At 38.0% G+C, this 17,866-nt stretch overlaps 1 protein-coding gene across 8 annotated transcripts in view; it reads left to right on the top strand.

Moving 5' to 3' along the window:
- TRPM3 (transient receptor potential cation channel, subfamily M, member 3) overlaps positions 1-17,866 on the top strand; it is a 278,412-nt gene that overhangs the window by 243,130 nt on the left and 17,416 nt on the right. For all 8 annotated transcript variants that reach the window (XR_001413818.1, XM_014958485.1, XM_014958484.1 and 5 more), the window contains 3 exons: positions 1,226-1,354; positions 3,457-3,708; positions 8,896-9,070. Coding sequence is in view for 7 of the 8 variants with exons in the window: in XM_014958485.1 (XP_014813971.1) it covers positions 1,226-1,354; positions 3,457-3,708; positions 8,896-9,070 (556 nt within the window). In the remaining variant the exon portion in view is untranslated. The remainder of the gene's footprint in view (positions 1-1,225; positions 1,355-3,456; positions 3,709-8,895; positions 9,071-17,866) is intronic.

Below are 17,866 nucleotides of genomic sequence, written 5' to 3'. Positions count from 1 at the left end.
AGAGCAGAAGTGATATTCTCTAACAAATACAACAAGACTATAAATCCTGTTCTGTGAGGCGCTGAACACAGAAATAATCCTACCCAAATGTCTCAAGCCCCTCTGTGGCTTTTTCATCTTAAATCTGACATCAAGTACACAACGGTTGTGAGTACCATGCAGTTGAGAGAGAAAAACTGTATTGAAGTACAGATGTATGGAATAAGTTTTCTGCAACAATGACTTAAATGTTAATGCACAGAACTGAATCATCTTTTCTCTGATTTAAATTTGGTTTAAGACGCATTTTCTTGTAGGGCTGCTGTTTGAAAGACAAAGTAGATGGGCAGTTGGATTCTGGCCACCACAGACCCCAGCCACAGCCATTCATCCTTCCTACAGTCCATGCTTCATGGTGACATTTGGGTTTCTCTGCGTTTTATGAACATGACGATGCAATTTGCCTGTCTCATCTTTTTTCTGACTGACCATTTCACTACATCCGGCATGTAGACAGAAAGAAAAAAGAAACTAAAAGCATAATCCACACTTTTCACTGTATCAAAAATTAAGCCAGAAGGCAGATATTCTAGAGAAGGAAAAGCAAAACAGCTGTAGGTAAAAACTTGCAAAAAATATAAGGCAAATGATTGTGTGGCTCTGCCTGGCTATTTGCTACAACAATGTGAGTAGGAGTAGCAGTGTCTTGGGGGAGGAATCATGGTATAGGTTAGGTCAGTACTACACTGGGTAGGAAGGTCTCTAGCAACCTAGGACCACCTCAGACCTTCTGGGCTCCTGGCAAGGATTGTGCAAAAACAATTTGGAATGCCAGAGTCAGCCTAGGCTAGGTGAACAGGGAGAAAAAACACAGAGGAGGGTGTTAGAGGAGAGGTTTTAGAGAAGTAAAGGGTATTAGAAGCAGGTGAGGTTCAAAGAGGTTATTTAGTTAGCGTAGTGGTATCAGAGTTCCGCATGTGTGATGATCCAAGGGGACTACATTAATACAATTTATTGGGGAGGTATATGTAGCTGGAGGAGAGGACATTTGTGCATGTAGTTTGCAGATTCCACACTGTATGTGATACAATGTGAGCTTTTTCAGACAAGCCAAAACACTGTGTAATTGTTCTTTTGTCTGTTTAACTCTGGTTACAGAGGAATTAGGAATATAACATCATACCCAAGAAACTGGCTCAATTTTATAAATATATTGACTATTGATATTAACTTCGTTTCTTTACAGCTGGCCTATATAGGCTACTTGATGCTGTTCAATTATATAGTGTTAGTGAAGATGGATCGCTGGCCATCTACACAGGAATGGATTGTCATCTCGTACATTTTCACTCTGGGAATAGAGAAGATGAGAGAGGTAAAATCACCCCAGCCCACAAAGACAGAATGAAAAAGGAAATAAACATGTTTTTTCCATTTTAATATCTGTTTTTATTATTTTCCCAGGATGATTTTTGATGAATAGGCTTATCAAAAAATGGTGCTTTTTTTGCAGGAAAGCAGATTGATAAAAACACAGCACTAAAAAATCTATCTTCCTTCATTTTAAAATCAAGAATATCTCTCTTTCTTTCTCTTTCTCCCATGGAATTTCTCTGTTCAGATTTCTGTATGATGTGGATTTAATAGCATTCACAAGTACGGGGTGATCTTCTGACTTATCTTAAAGTTCAGCTATATTCCTTGAAATGTGGCCCAGAAACTGAAGTATGTTTCAGGAAGAGGAGAAGGAGATACGCTGTAACAGAACGCACAGGGATTTTTGGTGACAGCATGACAAATGAAAAGCCCATGTTCAAATATCCACCCCACACCAAATAGAGTTCATTCAAAACTTACAGCTGTTCTATCTGTTCAAATACCTCATGTAAAGACTTTAAATAAAACCAAGTATAACTGGGGGAAAATTTAGATCCACATTGAACGTTGCAGCACATTTCAAATAGGTTTTCCCCCTTTAAATCTTGAAAATTTTTGCTAATTATGTCAAGCAATAGCACACGTCTCCCTAAAGATGCTAAAGCAGACACATAGAGCCTAAGCAGAGATTTTAAGGTGGCACTCAGTCTACAGGCAGAGTGAAGTTTTTTTGCTGCTCATGGTCTTGCCCACTTGCAGCTACTGCTGTGGCCTTTTCACTTGGCCAAATGCACATTTATTCCACAATGACACCAGAGGCCAAATTCAGTCCTGATGTGAGTGGGTGCGAGTCCCGCTGACCTCAGCTGAAACAGCACATTTGTACCCCTGGGCTGAATTTGTTACCATCTACATTTGTATTTTCTGCAGCAAATGCTTTTGAGGACTAGATTAAAAATGGTCTTGCAACAGCCACTTAGATTTCAAAGAGAGATTTCAAATACTGTATGGTAAACTCTACATTATAAGTAAAAAGAACAGAGGAAAAGGCACTACTTGTGTGGTCTATAATGAGTGTACTTCACCAACCAAAAGAAAAAAGGAAAACAATGGTCACCATCACATGAGGACTCTACAATACTGGTGGAGACAAAGCACCACTGGCTCAATAGGTGGGAGGCTGCTGGCAGGAGCCATGTGTGCCATTTTTGTCTAATCATTCACCCCAAATTGTCCTTTCCACAAAAGTTTATCAAGAACATTTGTTGGAATGGATTTCTAAACAGATGTTGGAGATTGTTCACATAATATGAGCCTAAAATTAATTCTGAAAATGAATTATAAGAAAATTATAAGAATTACATTCATCTTTTTAAGGAACTGTATGAGTCTGCTCAAATGTTCTCAGGCTAAATATAGAAAATTAAAACAAACAGCTTGTTAACTAACTAAAAGCTAGGAATTATTCATAGAAATCACTTGAGAAATACTTTCAACAGTAACTTGGGAAAACAATCAAGTCTCTCAAATGATCTAGCAAATAGAATGATGGTAAATTCATAAGGTAAGATTAATTAATTTTGTGAATTATATTCTCAGCTGTGGAATTTATTTTCCAAAAACAGGTCCAAGAAGTAGCTAGTATCTCTCTAGATTAAATGTTGAATCCAGATGTTTATGGTTATTGATTATTTCTGGACAATTTGATACACATTTTAAAATAATTTTCTTTACACCTACAGCTTCATTAAATGTGAATTTTCTGATGAAATACCTGTCTGTATTTCCCCCTCTATTCCAAGACTCTAAGTAAGATCAATAAATTCAAAAAACAGAAAGATATATGTATATTTCTTCTGACTTCATGGGGATTTTAGAGTGAGGTTCTTGTCCTTTTTCTTTTAAGTATCTTGCACATAGGTGCAGGCTAAGAATGGCTGAAATGGAAAATTTCTCAAAAAAATCAGAGAGTACGTGAGATATTTGTATGATAGGAGTCTATCAGCTTTGCTTTTGTCCTGTGTGGTATGTATGTTTATTATAGATTACTTCAGTCAAGACAGATCAGCTCCTTACCTCTTCATGTCCTCTGTCCTTCAGATATTGATGTCAGAGCCTGGGAAGCTGTTACAGAAAGTAAAAGTTTGGCTCCAGGAGTACTGGAACGTTACTGATCTGATAGCTATCCTCCTGTTCTCCGTCGGAATGGTGCTCCGTCTGCAAGATCTGCCACTCCGGAGTGACGGCCGAGTGATATACTGTGTTAACATAATTTACTGGTATATACGGTTATTAGACATCTTCGGAGTAAACAAGTATTTGGGACCATATGTTATGATGATTGGGAAAATGGTAAGAGAAGTTGGTGTACCCCTTCTGTGTTTTAACAGCATGTTCTTGACTTAATGTCTTTGTCCAATGACATCGCAGCAGATTTATCTGTATTTTTCACACATTACCATTTCCATGTAAGCTAGAAATCAGTGCCTTATTGAATCATAATCTCAGCATAGACTCCCAGAATTGAGAATTAGACCCTCCCTATTCTGTTAGATGATGTATTGCTTGTCTGTCTTTGAGATCTCAATTCAAGAGCAAAGCCATTCATCCCACACCTCTGTGTGTTGTTTGCAGAAAATACAAAGGATGCTAATTCTTAACTAGTTGTAAAGAAGGGTAGGTTGTTAGGGTAAAAAAAAAAAAAAGTTTAGTACCTTGATACTCTCAAAGTGTGTCGTACTAGGCACGGTATGTTCAAAACTATAATGGTTATGACTAATACTGTCACCTTTCTATAGTTTGCTCCATATCCGTATGTTCTTCTGTCTTTCTTGTTCAGGTGTGTCCCTGTGAGATGAGAAATCCATTAGCATAACTACAGCCTCTGTCCCCTGGCCATTATTACATGTACACAACACAGCAGGAGTATGAATAGTTTATGTAATAGTAAATGTGTACAGGAGAAACTAAGAGATATTTGCTGCCCAATGTATAACTTTTCACTTTTGGGCTTTTCCTTTTTACATTTCAGTAGAAATGTTGCATTAAAGCAGCATTTTGCTCGTATGAGTTAAAGAAAATATCTGAGTTTACATATGCCTATGCACATGTCCCTGATATTTGAGTACGTGCACATGTAGCTAATATGCATGCTCATGTTTTATATATGCAGTTATCCCATCATTGTTGTGTAAATCATGGCTGTTTCATGCATTCTGGGGTTAGATTTATTTTTTCAAAAATAGAATAAAAAACCATCGAAGCTGGCATTCATTTAAAAAAAAGTAAATTGTATATTAACTGTTCTAAAAACAAATATTACTTCAGCCTGACTTCTATGTGGACAATAATCAGCAAGTCCAAATAAGCTGTCTGTTGTGTTTGCCTTACCATGATACCTAAAGAAAAGACTCAGCTGCTTTCCTTCCTCATCACCATAGTAAAAAGGGACATATATGTTCCCCTTAGCATAGACTACAATCCCTCCTTGATATTACATAAGTCACAACAAGTTCAGTGATTCTAAGCAGGCATAAAACTGAAATGTAAAATATATGTCCAATTAGGCTCCCCACCCCACAGGTGATTGGAGAACCATTGTCTTATCTCTTAAATTTACCAGCTTTCAATTCCAATCCTACAGTGGTGGGTTTGACAAAAACAGAACAGCTTACTGGAGAAAAAAAAAAAAAAAAGAGAGATGGAAAATACAAAAGAAAGTGGTTGTTGAATCATTATGTCCTGCAAACAGGATTTCAAAGTGTGCTACCTTCCTTCAAGGAAGCCAATAGGAGAGATTTTGCAGAGCTCCAGAGGACAAGAGGTGAAAACATTAAACAGTTCTGGCTTCTGGCTGGATGTTACTGTTAAAGGACAGCAGGACAAGAGAAAGGACCAAGGACCAAATATCAAAGGGAAAACATTGCATTATCATCTGTTTCTTTCCTGACCCACCTGGATTATGTCCCTCAATCAGGGGATCTGGTGGTCACTGTGGCTTATAATAAACACAGTGTATAAAACCCCTAAAAAACAACTACTGTCCTACTCTTTCGTGTTTTTCACAAATGCCATGCACAAAAAGTTTCAGTGGTCCTAGCAAGGGCTGCTTGAAAACCAGTTCAATAATAAACACATTGGCTGTGAATAACAAACTTCTGGTAGTCAGTGTTATGTATGGCTGAAAGGAGTCCACCTTAGCCAGTAGTATAAACAGTGGTTAATTTTTCTCCTGGGGTCAACACAGAAAGGAAGTGGTTGAAATCAGCAAAATAATATAATTTCCATTCCTTTGTCATCCTCACATGTGTACAACAAATCAAGCCTCACTCCATTTTCTGTGGAAAACAGATACAGGAAAGTCACTACCCTCTGTAGGCTCAGCACCCACTCAGAGGGTGTTGAATTTAGCTACCAAAGTACACTGAAGGTGTGGACAACTGTTAAAGGAGGGAAGTTATTTTATTTTGTGCCTTCCTGTTATTTGATTTTCGTACCTCATCCAACTTTCCGTGCACTCAGCAACTCTGACATGTCCACCTTGCCCACACATGCAGTGCCCAACTGGTTTGAGTTACACAAATCTGCCTCTTGCATCTGTTTTCTGGCCAACGTATTCCCATGTGTAATGGCTACCCCATTTATATCACACATAGACTTCCCTGGGAGTTGCACCTGCTTGCCCAGGCTGCAGTGGGCTCCCTTGTGTATTTTTGTTTAAATCACATGTCCGTTTACCTCCTTGGGTTCTCTCTTTTTAATTTCATGGCCTTGCAAGTACTATCCAGTACTATGGAGACCATCAAGCTGGTTATATGTGCTTCTATATGTTGAGTTCCTCAACAGACCGTATTTAACATCTAAGCTTTTATCCTGGGCTTCTATTGTGAGTAAATTTTAGACTCAAGAGGAGAAAGATTACTCTTTCCATGTGTTAAGGAACTTTCTCTTTAGCTGCTTCTACATTAACAAAATAGCCATAATAGCTTTTAACTCTGGGCACTGTGAACAAATCTGCAAGTGAAAGTATGCAAGGGCAGGAATGATTGGTGTGGTTTAAAATTAATGGGCTAAAACAAAGGTGAAGATAGGAGGAGGAAGCTGAATTACCAAGTTTATTATTATCTACTAATTTCAATAACAGAAAGTGCTTATTATAATGTGCTTTTGTGATGTCTGCACAGTGACACGTTTACTCCTATTTCATTTGGGAATGAAATGAAATCACTCTGGCATGTCAAGAGAGTCAGAGGTGTATCAGTTTCCTAACTGTGTGAGGATGTCTACATTTCTTTAGTATTTCTGCAATTAAAAAGGGGGAAATAGAGTCAGCTTGTTTGTAAAACCACATCAACAGTTCCTAATTTTATCACTTTTTTAAATAGGTCACTAATGAAGTCTTTAGAATGATCAAAATGGCCATTTTCTTGCTGAACCAGCAATTAGAATTTGACCCAACAGGCCAAAGGGCCTGATACAATGCCCATTAGAGTAAGTGGAAACTCACCCATTTCAATGGATTTCAGACAAGCTACTAAAGTTTTACAAAGATATCCAGTTAAAGGAGGGAAAAGCTAATATGCAGCTTGAATAGAGAATAGCACTGAAAATTTTATTTCTTGCAGCAAGGTCAAACCTGTGTGATTCCTGATCAAAAACACTAGAAGCATTTAAGAAATTGTCTTAAATGGCCACCAAATACTCATGTTCATTTGTTTGCGTGACATTTTAAAATAGGTATCACATTACATCATATCATGTTATGTATTTCTACCTGGAATAAAATTACACCAGAGAACGGAGGATCCAGGTTTTGGCTCCAAATTCCTTCCCTAAAGCAGTAAGACCAGGTGTAATTATGCAGCTTTCCCATTTCAGAATACTCTCTGAGCCATAATGATATAGAATTCCTCTTCAACTAGATTTTAAGACATTCATGCTTGAAATAACATAGGAATGTTGGTGATTTACTTGTCGGGTTTTTAAACTTTTAAGGCATTTATTTTTCTCTATCATGTCCTCGGGGTTTTTTAATTTCATTTCTGCATTTTCAATGGATGTCAAGACTTTCGTTTTCCCCTGTTTTTTTTCACTTCTCCCCAGTCCCTTCTTTCTAGCTCCTTGATTCTGTCCTACCAGAGCCCTGCCCTACCGGTGTCTTTCTTGTACAGCCTCTCATTCGGTACAAATGAGAATATCCTCTTCTGATTGCTCCTCTGTATGCCTCTGTTAAACAGCTCTCCCAGTTTCACCTTGACCTCAGGTCTGTCTCCCTGTTCTTTAAAACTGAAGAGCCCCCACAGCAGTGCCATATCCATCTGCTGCAAGTGAGTCCCCTCTTTCACCAGCTCTTGAGCTGCAGCAGGCCCCCCATGGAGCAAGAAGACCACCAGTTGAGGTGCCGGTTGGTCACACACCTGCCTCCCAGGGAAGGCAAAGTGCAGCTGAGCCAGAAAAAGCAGAGGCTGAAGGGATTAATACTCCTAAATTTTAGAGGAGTTTGGGGTCCATTTTGGCCAGAAACAAAAGTTACATCCAGAGGTGTGAAGAACAGCCCTGTCGTAACAAGTCTTATAACTAAAGACCTATAAATAAGCCTGTAACTAAAGGTTTTAAAGGGATCTTACCAGGGACTTTACAAGACTCCCGTTTTTTTTCACATTAATTTTGGGTTATAAAGCATCTCTACTGTACTTGCTTGATGCCCATTGCTCTTGTCTCTCGAGGGTCTTTTCTAGCACAGCTCCTTTTCTAATCTTCAGCCTGTATTCCGCACCTCCTGTCATGGCTGTCCCACTTTTTCCAGAAACATTTTCAATGGGTAGGCACTGTTTGCAAGCACTAATTAATCTTGTGCATATGCTAATGAGGCCTTCAACAATGGATAAGAATAGAGTCCGGTGTCTGTGTTATCTGCATCTATTTTTTTTTAAATATGGCCTTTGTCAGACTCCCCCACCAAGCTGATTTCTAGTCCAGCCAGTATCACAGCTTCGCTTTCTCACTGGTTACCACCATGGTGTCCCTTATGTTGCAGTAACAGGCTGTTCTGCCACCCGTTACTCCTTATGTTAGATGCAGCTTCCTTTCTTTTCTCCAAGACAATGACTACCAGTGAATAAAATAATCCATTTTAGACCTTTTGTGTTGGTACAGTTGCCACTAGGTGCCTATAAACAATACATCATCTCATGATCCTTGCCCAGACCAGGCTGCTGATTCCATTGAACCTATATTCTTGATCAGGCAACTGGTATGACCAGATGGTATCTCGTATTTTCAAGCCTATTCATGATATTTAAATTGTCTTAAAAGCAACACTGGGTAAAACCAAGGACACAATAATACCATTGAATTTCTTTGAAAATGAAATTTGTTACATGTAAAACTGAGAATGGTTTTTTCAAAATTTGGGTTTGAAAATTCTGTTTCTAAGATTTACAATTTTTTTTTGCAGCTTATAATGATAGGAATATGGATAAATAAGTTCCTCTAATTCTTGTCCCTTCTCTCTTTCTCTTTTTCTGTCATTACATTCAGATGATAGATATGATGTACTTTGTCATCATCATGTTGGTGGTTCTGATGAGCTTTGGTGTCGCAAGACAGGCTATTCTCTTCCCCAATGAGGAACCTTCGTGGAAGCTGGCGAAAAACATATTTTACATGCCTTATTGGATGATCTATGGGGAAGTGTTTGCAGACCAGATAGACCGTAAGCAAGTTTATGATTCTCATACTCCAAAGTCAGGTATACAACTTTGATCAGATGATGTCCTCTTAGATCATGTGTGTGTGCTCAATAAATGGCTCAGGATAGAGGAACTCCTTCGTCACAGAAAATGGTCATGAAGATATTTTTTCACCTAATATTGGGGTGATAGTTTCAGAACATGCTTCTGGCATCACTTCGCAATTATTTGACCAGAAATCTGTAATGCTAAATTATCTTGCATAGAAAGAAAGTTTTAAATCGATCCTTTTTACCAGTTGGGTGGTATCCCAGGTATACAGTGGGATACATCCCAGGTATCCATCATGAGTTCGTTGGTATACCTGGGACATAAAAAGTCACTTCGTTTTTTTCTCATCCATTGGTTTGATTTTAGTCCTAAGTACTTTTTACCTAACTTCATACTGTAGCATCAAGTCTAATAATAGCGGGTTAGACCTTCGGCTCCTGCACTTCTTAAGGATCTAATCCGATGTGTTTTCTTTTCTCTGTTACCTTCTCACTGCCACCACCTTTATGATAAACCATGTGATGCAATTCCTTGGGGACAGTAGATCCATTATTAGAATTTTGCTTTATTTAGTTATTGGAAGGCAAGACTGTGCTCACGTCAGTTCAAGCAGAACAAAAGCCAGTATTTCATATACTATCTCCTCAGGATTCATTTGGCTGGCGATCAAGAAAATGCCAGTTTTCTATTTAAATTAAACCTCCTGGTGGGACTTGGTGCATTACGCCAAAGGAGAGGGGTGGTCATGAGAAATAATGCAGTAGATGAACAAACTCAGAATCACAAACAATGTATCTTTAGCAAACACTGACATGCGGCTGATGTTCATCATTCCTACTTAAATATGTGTAAGTCTTGGCAGCTTTTAGAAGTGAGTATGTTTTCCAGTAGCAGATGGCATCCATTAAAGCTCTGTTCAGGGTAATCCTTTTTAGTCTATGTACCACCTTAGGAAAGGGCAGTTGTTTTCATAATTTATCATCTACTTGTTCAGTATTGACCAAGTTTGAATGGAAAAATCGTGTTGATTTTTCCTGAGCTGGTTAAGGTAATAAATGTATCTATATCACCAATAATGCCCCCCAACTTAATGGAGTTTCTGATGGACAGATGAATATATATATCACATGGCAGATATTTCAGCAGTTCCATGTTCATTTCTTCGTCCTGGTTAGTACAGAATCATTAGTGTGGATACAGACAAAACCTCTTTTTTTACGTTTACTTTCCCACTTTGTTTTCAGAGGTTGCATGGCATGCAAGGAAATAAAAAAATACCTAAAATCATAAACCTTCTCACTGAGCCTAGCTTTTACCCAATTCCCTCATTTTTACCCTTTTTCCTTTTCTTTGTTTTTTCTTTTTTAGATCATTTCATTCCAAAGGCATAATAGCTGGAGATATAAACTTTGTCTTTCTCCAAAAGCATAATAGAGGGATAAAGGTTTATCCCATTAAAGTATGACTTCCTTCCACAAGCAGAACTCTATTTGTCCCTCTACAAGTGGCCATTTATTGATGTTGTACTAAGTAACTACCATAGTGCAGCAAACATGGCAATTTGGCTGAATAGAAAGTTCTTGGTATTTTTTTTAATGAAGTGCTGATTATAGTTTAGAATCCCAAAACCTGATTTAAAAAAATGTCTTTAAATGAAGCATGGTTTTCAAGTATGAGAAGAGGGTGGCAGGCTCCATGCCTTTGCATGAAGATCTAAGGGTAATCTTGTGTGTCATTCAGATGCTGAACATTTAAACTGTGCAAAAAGATGCAGTGTATTTACTTTTAAGGTTCAGGGAAAGCAAAATTCCTGATGGCTATAAGTGAAGACACGTTGTTGTTCTGTCTGCATCAAGGAAACTAGGAGTTGCAGCAAAGTGGTGATGCCAAAATGAAAAGCAGCACCTAGTTCCTCCTTCCTGAGAGACAGATGATTCAGGGAACTAGAATCTGCCACTCTTTCAGCACAAAATATGTGCAATATGTCATGTCTGTCTGAGGCTCGGTTGTCTCAAAAATGTTACCTCTGGAATAGACAGGGAGCATGAGCAAATGGTTGGTCATGTTGTTATACAATCAAAATTACCTGATTGGCACCCAAAAGGTTTTACTAGTATACTTGTGTTTTTTCACTATTTGGAAATTTGTTGTTACACATATTTTCCAAGTTGTTCTAAGCTAAATCAGCCACTGTATTCATGTTAGAGTACTACAGTGTTTGTACTTTCTCAAATTAGGTAGGTATGTTCTGAAATTCTTATGCTACAGTTGCAATTGCAATTGAACTTTATAGCCTGGAGCAGATTTGGGTTTTTTTATTAGCATTATTTTAGCAAACCAAAAGGGGTTTTTTTAATGTTTTTCTTTACATTTTGGTGTTTAATATTGCAACATTATTTGCAAGCTTGAGATTCAGCAAAAGTGCTGTTCTTGGAAGTGTATATATGTTTAAGCCACACTCCAGGAGATTAACCTACTGTCTGAGAAAGTACGCTACTCTAAAATTTCCAACTTACATTTCTTTCTTTTTTTCATTTTCTGTTGGTTTGTGAAGTATGCCATTAAGGCTGACCAGATACAATGTCTGGATCCATCTCATCAGTTGGCAGCCTGTTCATGCAGTGGGTCTACTCTGATTTTTATCTCAACACACTGCACTGTTAAAACACTAGTGAAATGCCTCACTCTAAAATAATGCATGTTATACACAGTTTTACCCATAACTTCATTTCATTTTTTGAATATATATGTTAACTGGAGTGTGCATTAGTGTCCTGCTGCCATGTGATCTCATCTTCAACTCAAAAGTGGGGATAGAATTATATCCTCACTTCTGGGAGTATAAATACACTGTTGAGTGTTGTTGCTTATTATCAGTGATGTACGTAAATACTACATTCCTACAAACTCCTGACTATCAGTTCACCTCACTTAATTTTTCACTATTGCTAGCAATTTTAGCCGAAAAAAAATATTACAACACAGTTGTCACATGCAAAGAACTTTGTTTTCATCTTACCAAGCTTATGGATAATGAAGTATATAAGACATACAGAAGAGGAAAGGATTATTCAGGGAGTGAGGCTGCTTGGTAAAGAAATGCAGATAGATAACATAAATGGCAACTTGAGAAATGGTGGTCACCTTTAGAAAATCAGTAGCTGACCTCACATTTTCCTATATTCAGAAGGCAAAGAAACTGAGAGTGCTGTTAGCCAACATGAGTTCGGGGGTTTTGATTTGGGCTGTTTTTCAGATTTGTCTGGTGTCTCACATGTCAGATTTGCATCTGGATTTTCTTTCCAGCTGACAGTATATCAAAAGCCATCTGGATTCTGAAGATCAGTCTGAGTTGCATTTATTCCCTGTACCTACTCCCTTACTGGAAAAACCTACATAGTTTAAGAGACAAAGATGTGGCCTCCTTCTCTTTCACTTGTGTTGGAGGAATGCCAAGTAACCAGAATGCAGTTTCAGAAGATGAGAGATGATTATACACAGGTTTTAACTCTCCAGTGAACTTGAGAAAAGTATAATTTGAATCATCGGATCATATAGTGGTTTAGGTTGGAAGGGACCTTAAAGATCATCTAGTTCCAACCCCCTGCCATGGGCAGGGACACCTCCCAGTAGACCTGGTTGCTGAAAGGCCCAATTACTAGAAAATACTTTCAGTTTAATTCTTCAAATGTCTTAGTCTGTTAGATTTATATTTTTTTTAAGTTCTTGAAGGTTTCATAGTATAAATGAAATTTTATACTAAATTCTATACAATCTTAGACGTTTCATGCTTTTCATGTCTCCATGTAAGCTTCCTGTAAGGACCGTCATTTGCATGGATCATTCTGGAATTAGAAAAATCAGAGCAGCTTTGCACAAAACAGAATAAATCATACCTGTGCCTTATTTTTCCTTTTTTTTTTATTTTTTTTTTTTTTTTAATCTGTATTGCACCTCTGAAGCACAGGCAATATTTTTAGCATCGTTAGACAAAGATAGAGGATAGAATTTGCACACAGCCTACACACCATTTTGAAAGTCTCTCTGGGCTAAGTTGCTGTAGCATTCCGCTTCCTAGAACTCCTTTGAGGTTGTATTTTGGGTTCCATTTAGTTGGATATTTTTAAGGTGGGGGGTAGGAGGAGGGAGAAAGCACTAGAGAGAACAAGAAAATTTACTATAAATTATTATTAATATACCAGCAGGTTGGAGAGACACTTCAAAGTAATTTTTAATGTGGCTGAGGGCAAGAAGCAACATGTAAGGTTACGATGCTGTAGTTAAAGCAACTTTTTTGAAGTAATGAGAAACTGTTCGATTCCCTGGATAATTTTGCTGATGAACAGAGCAATGGTGTGAGATTCAGAGTTCCCAGAGTTCAATATTTTCTCTGTCAGTGAAGCACCGGACAGCCCTAGGCAGCTCACTTAGCCTTTTTCAATATTTACCACCTGGCAAGCTGGTAAGGGTGCTTAGATATTTGACTAAAAAATCATAAAATGTTTTCACATCCTTTGGGTTCAGTGTAGATCAAAATTGGAAGGTTCCTATATACTTATAAAAATGGTGATGACAGTGCCTGTAAAATGTCCAGACTCTAATAAAAAAAAATAATTAAAAAAAAAAAAAAAAAAAGGGATGGGGTGTTTATTAAAACCTCATTTTTTTTTTTAGATTTGGGAAGACTGAAACAGTCAACCTAAATAAGTCTGTGAATAAATTGGTTAAAACCCTACAAATTAATAAAGGGTACAATGTGTTTAGCCAAAAGCAAAAGGTCACATAATTTTTTTTTTTTTTTTAAGAAGGAGTGAAAAACAAAATGTCTTGGATATGAATTATAAAAAAAAATAATTAAAAAAAAAAAAAAAAAAGATGGACTGGTGTGTTAGTTAATACTCACTTATTGGTTTCCTTATTCTTTAGAATCGTGACCATATGAACTCATTCTGTAATTTCTTGAGGTTTCAAACAAATCAACTTGTATTGTAACAGTGTTATCCATTTTTCCAGGTGAAGTTTTCTTAAAAGGCAAAAAGCTATTTGGTAACAAAGCGGTTCAATTATATACTTTCCTCTCTCCATTATTTCCCACAACTACTTTGGGAGGGCGCAGCTGGGGGAAGAATCATGACGCAGAAATTTGCAAACGTTATTTCCCAAGCCCTCCACCCAATACACGGTATAAATGAGCATTGCCCATGTCACGACAGTAATTACAGCAGGGAAACAAATTCTTCCTGTGCTCTGCTGCCGCTTCAGGCCTGAAAGGCACAGAGGCATGGGTTACTGCTGTTTGCTTTGCAACTATTTGCTGGCCAGGAAAGAGGAAGAGTTCGGTATGTAGCAGGAAAGGCCCATACGGGAAACTGTAAATAGGAGCCAAAAAGGAAAAAAAAGCCTAGGAGTGAAAAGGGAAACAAGAGATGAGAAAAACAATGTACATCCACAGATGTCAGGATGCAATATTTGAAAGCTGAGTGACGTTAATGCGTGTAATTGAAATTCAAACTCCAGCCATTTATTATTTTCTAAAGCCTGAGTTCAGGACTTCACGTCTGACCCTTATCCAGTGGCCTGTAGGTATCGGACTGATTGGGTTTTTCAGTTACCTGAAACAGGCATATAGTTACACTAACAGAATTTGCTTCAGTAACACATTTCACTAGAATTAAGTACTACTCTATGAATCTTTTGTCAAAGCAAGGCTGTAATGTAAAATGATGAGTATGCTTTCATACAAGTTAAAACTGTGCTTTGAAAAAATTTGTTATCACAGTATGTTCCTGCACATACTACAAAAATTGCTTCACTTCTCCAAACATAATTAAAGTGGTCAAATCGTGTTACACACAAAAGGCAGGTGTGGGTCCGTCAGGGACAAGGCATAGCACCCAGTGAGTGAAAGCCTTGGATTTGTGGGAATCACAGCACTACCACAGTGGGAGCCCCGGGACACCACCGCTAATCAAATGGGGACCTGACGTCTGCTTGAGGAAAAGCACTTGCACTGCTTAACATAGGATTCATATGCTCTGTCCTGTTTTACTCATCAGTGAACTAGCTGCTCTAATGAAGGTGCGGTTGTCTGAATTTTGAGATCCATGGCTGGCCACCATGTGGGCATCTATGCAGGGGTATGTGCAGGTTGTGGGGACAAAAACTAGCCCAGGTTACTCTAACAATAAGATAAGAGGTGCTTGAGACTCTACATACTCAGTGGGGGTGCCAAAGTGCCACAGGTTACCATAACAAAGTCTTCTCGAACTCTACAAACAGAATTTTAATTTCTTAAGTGTAAACAATTGCCTTTATAATCTAAATTGAATATCATTGCTACTTTTAGCCTCCTGCCAGAGTCTTCTGTCCTTTTTCACAGGCAGAGAAAATTTTGTTTCAGGTCTCCTGGGAGTAATTATTTTAAACAAACAGTTTATTTAATGGTGGGGGAAAAAAAATATTTGCAATTAATGTTATAGTTTTAAAATGGAAGAAAACGTTCAGTGATCTGCAGTGGAACCCAGGCTTCTGCATTTTGGACACACATCATACATTTTTGCACGTAGCTGAAGATGTGAACATTAAGTGGTGGCTTAGTTCTCCATAAAGTAAGGCATGAGATTAGTATTCCCATGTTATTTAAAAACTCCTGCAAACCTTCAGGACAAACCAAACACCTATGCACGTGTAGAATAGACTATGGGAACTTGTCTTTATAGGAAATCTAATTTGGCCATTACTGTGTGGCATAAACCAACAGAATGCATTACTGGTATTCTAAATACTCTGTTGTAGGCAAGTGAAACTGGAGAAATCATTTTTGTCTCAGTAGTTGGCAAAGCTGGGAGGTTTTTTTAGATTAAATTCTCTTTTTTAATAGAAAAAAAATGGGATAATAGAGTTTTAACCAGGCTTTGCACTGAGTTTTTGATCTCATTGATCTAAAGTTTAAAATATGCTTTTCATCAATTCTCTCATTGCTACAAAACACAAAATTATTTCTTCTGTTCTTCAGCACACAAAAGAACAACAGGTTTCATAAACTGATAGCGTGATTGTTCCACTGCTGGTGAAATCATGATGGGTTTCACTACTGTGTTGTGTTGGACTCTGTAGTTCTGAGTCAACATGTAAGCAAGTTAGTGTTTCCACACAAACAGAAATGTAAGTCTCATGGTGAGTGCTGATACCAAGAGGTATTGAATGTCCCAGTTTCTACTGGGTGACGGCTGAGTGCACATAGTTCCACACAGCAGCTCACAGATGGCATTTTGAACATCTGAATGAAAACACTGTTTGGAGCAGTGTGGGAAGCATGAAATCATCACTAACTTAAAACAATCTGCAAGGTGATGCTTTCTGAGAAATAAAGAATTGCATGCTCTCAGCCTGTTCCAGTAATAAAATGTATTTTTGTAAGTAGGAAGGACTAGTGACAACATGGGTCCAAACACAACAGAGCTGCCTATAAATGTAGTATTGCTTGTATTTGGCTTTGCCATTTCTTTTTCTGTGAGCTGAACATTTTGGGAGAGTTCATGTTCAAAGCTAATGTATCATGTTTTCTTCTGTGCCATAGGGCCATAATATTTCTATATGTAATAGCCTAACAGCTATATGTAGTGCCCAAACCAAGTACCCAAATCACACATAATATCATATGATTGCCAATACGGACACCCACAGTTGAACCCCATGTCCTATAAGGGAAGTTCAGAAGCACCTTTTTGAGAACAAGTAATAGTAACAGGTATTGGAAATAAGTTGTTGATATAGGCTGGAAATTTACAAAACGTATATCATTGGCAAACTTTGTTGTCTACGAAGTCAGTGGGAAGCTCTCATTGATATCAGCGGCTGAGTACTTTGAAAATCCCTCACTTAAACTTCTTTTTGAAGGCAACAAGGTGGAGCTAGCTGTAGCTCTGCACTTACTAAAATGGTTTTTATATGTAAGCTGCTGCTTCAACTGTTTTGTTGAAGAGCTGATTACAGACATACTTAGGACTACTAGGACTGAGGCTAGGAAGACATAAACTGGAGCCGTGCTTGCAGGTCACCCACTACGGCACATGAAGGCATGTGAAAAAATAAGCAAGGAAAACTATTGCACAATGTTTTCTCTCCCCTTGCTTCACTTCTACAACACTAATACTGAGAATGCTTTGGTTCCAAAGCATTCAGGGAAGAAACAGGTGGCAACTCTGCTGCTGACATGTCCCTTTACCTGTTACAGTAAAGACTTGATAATCTCCCCCACTGTTTCTAGGCATGCAGTCAAAAGTCCTTAATAGCAGAGGGTCATTATGAGTATGTCCCAGGGGGGGCTCAGGGCAGTGCAGTCCACAGCAATTAATGTCTGCTTTTTAATTTACTTTCATGTACTTCTTTTTCCTTATGCTGTTTATCACATCTGCCTCCATCAATCAAAAAAGACAAATCTTTGACCATTAAAATAATAATACACAAGTTGGTTTTTTTCCAGGATTAAACATTTTGATCAATTTATTTGCACAGCCACTAATTACTACCAGGGTACTGTAATATTTTAGCTGTATGCAACCAGGCAGCTTACTCACACCAGGCGTGTCTCCTGCAATTTCTGAGGCAAGTATCTTGATACTCATGGCAAATAACACACAATAACAAGAACTGCAGCTTGTAAAATCTGTGATAGCAAGTGCACACTTCTTATATACATCAATGCCACTGTTATTTGGAAGATACTGCTTTGGAAGGCAGGCCTTTATAAATATTAAAATATTTCT

Source organism: Calidris pugnax, unplaced genomic scaffold, assembly GCF_001431845.1.
Source record: "Calidris pugnax isolate Ruff unplaced genomic scaffold, ASM143184v1 scaffold360, whole genome shotgun sequence".
Classification (NCBI taxonomy): Eukaryota; Metazoa; Chordata; class Aves; order Charadriiformes; family Scolopacidae; genus Calidris; species Calidris pugnax.
This window is presented reverse-complemented; position numbering and strand designations above follow the sequence as displayed.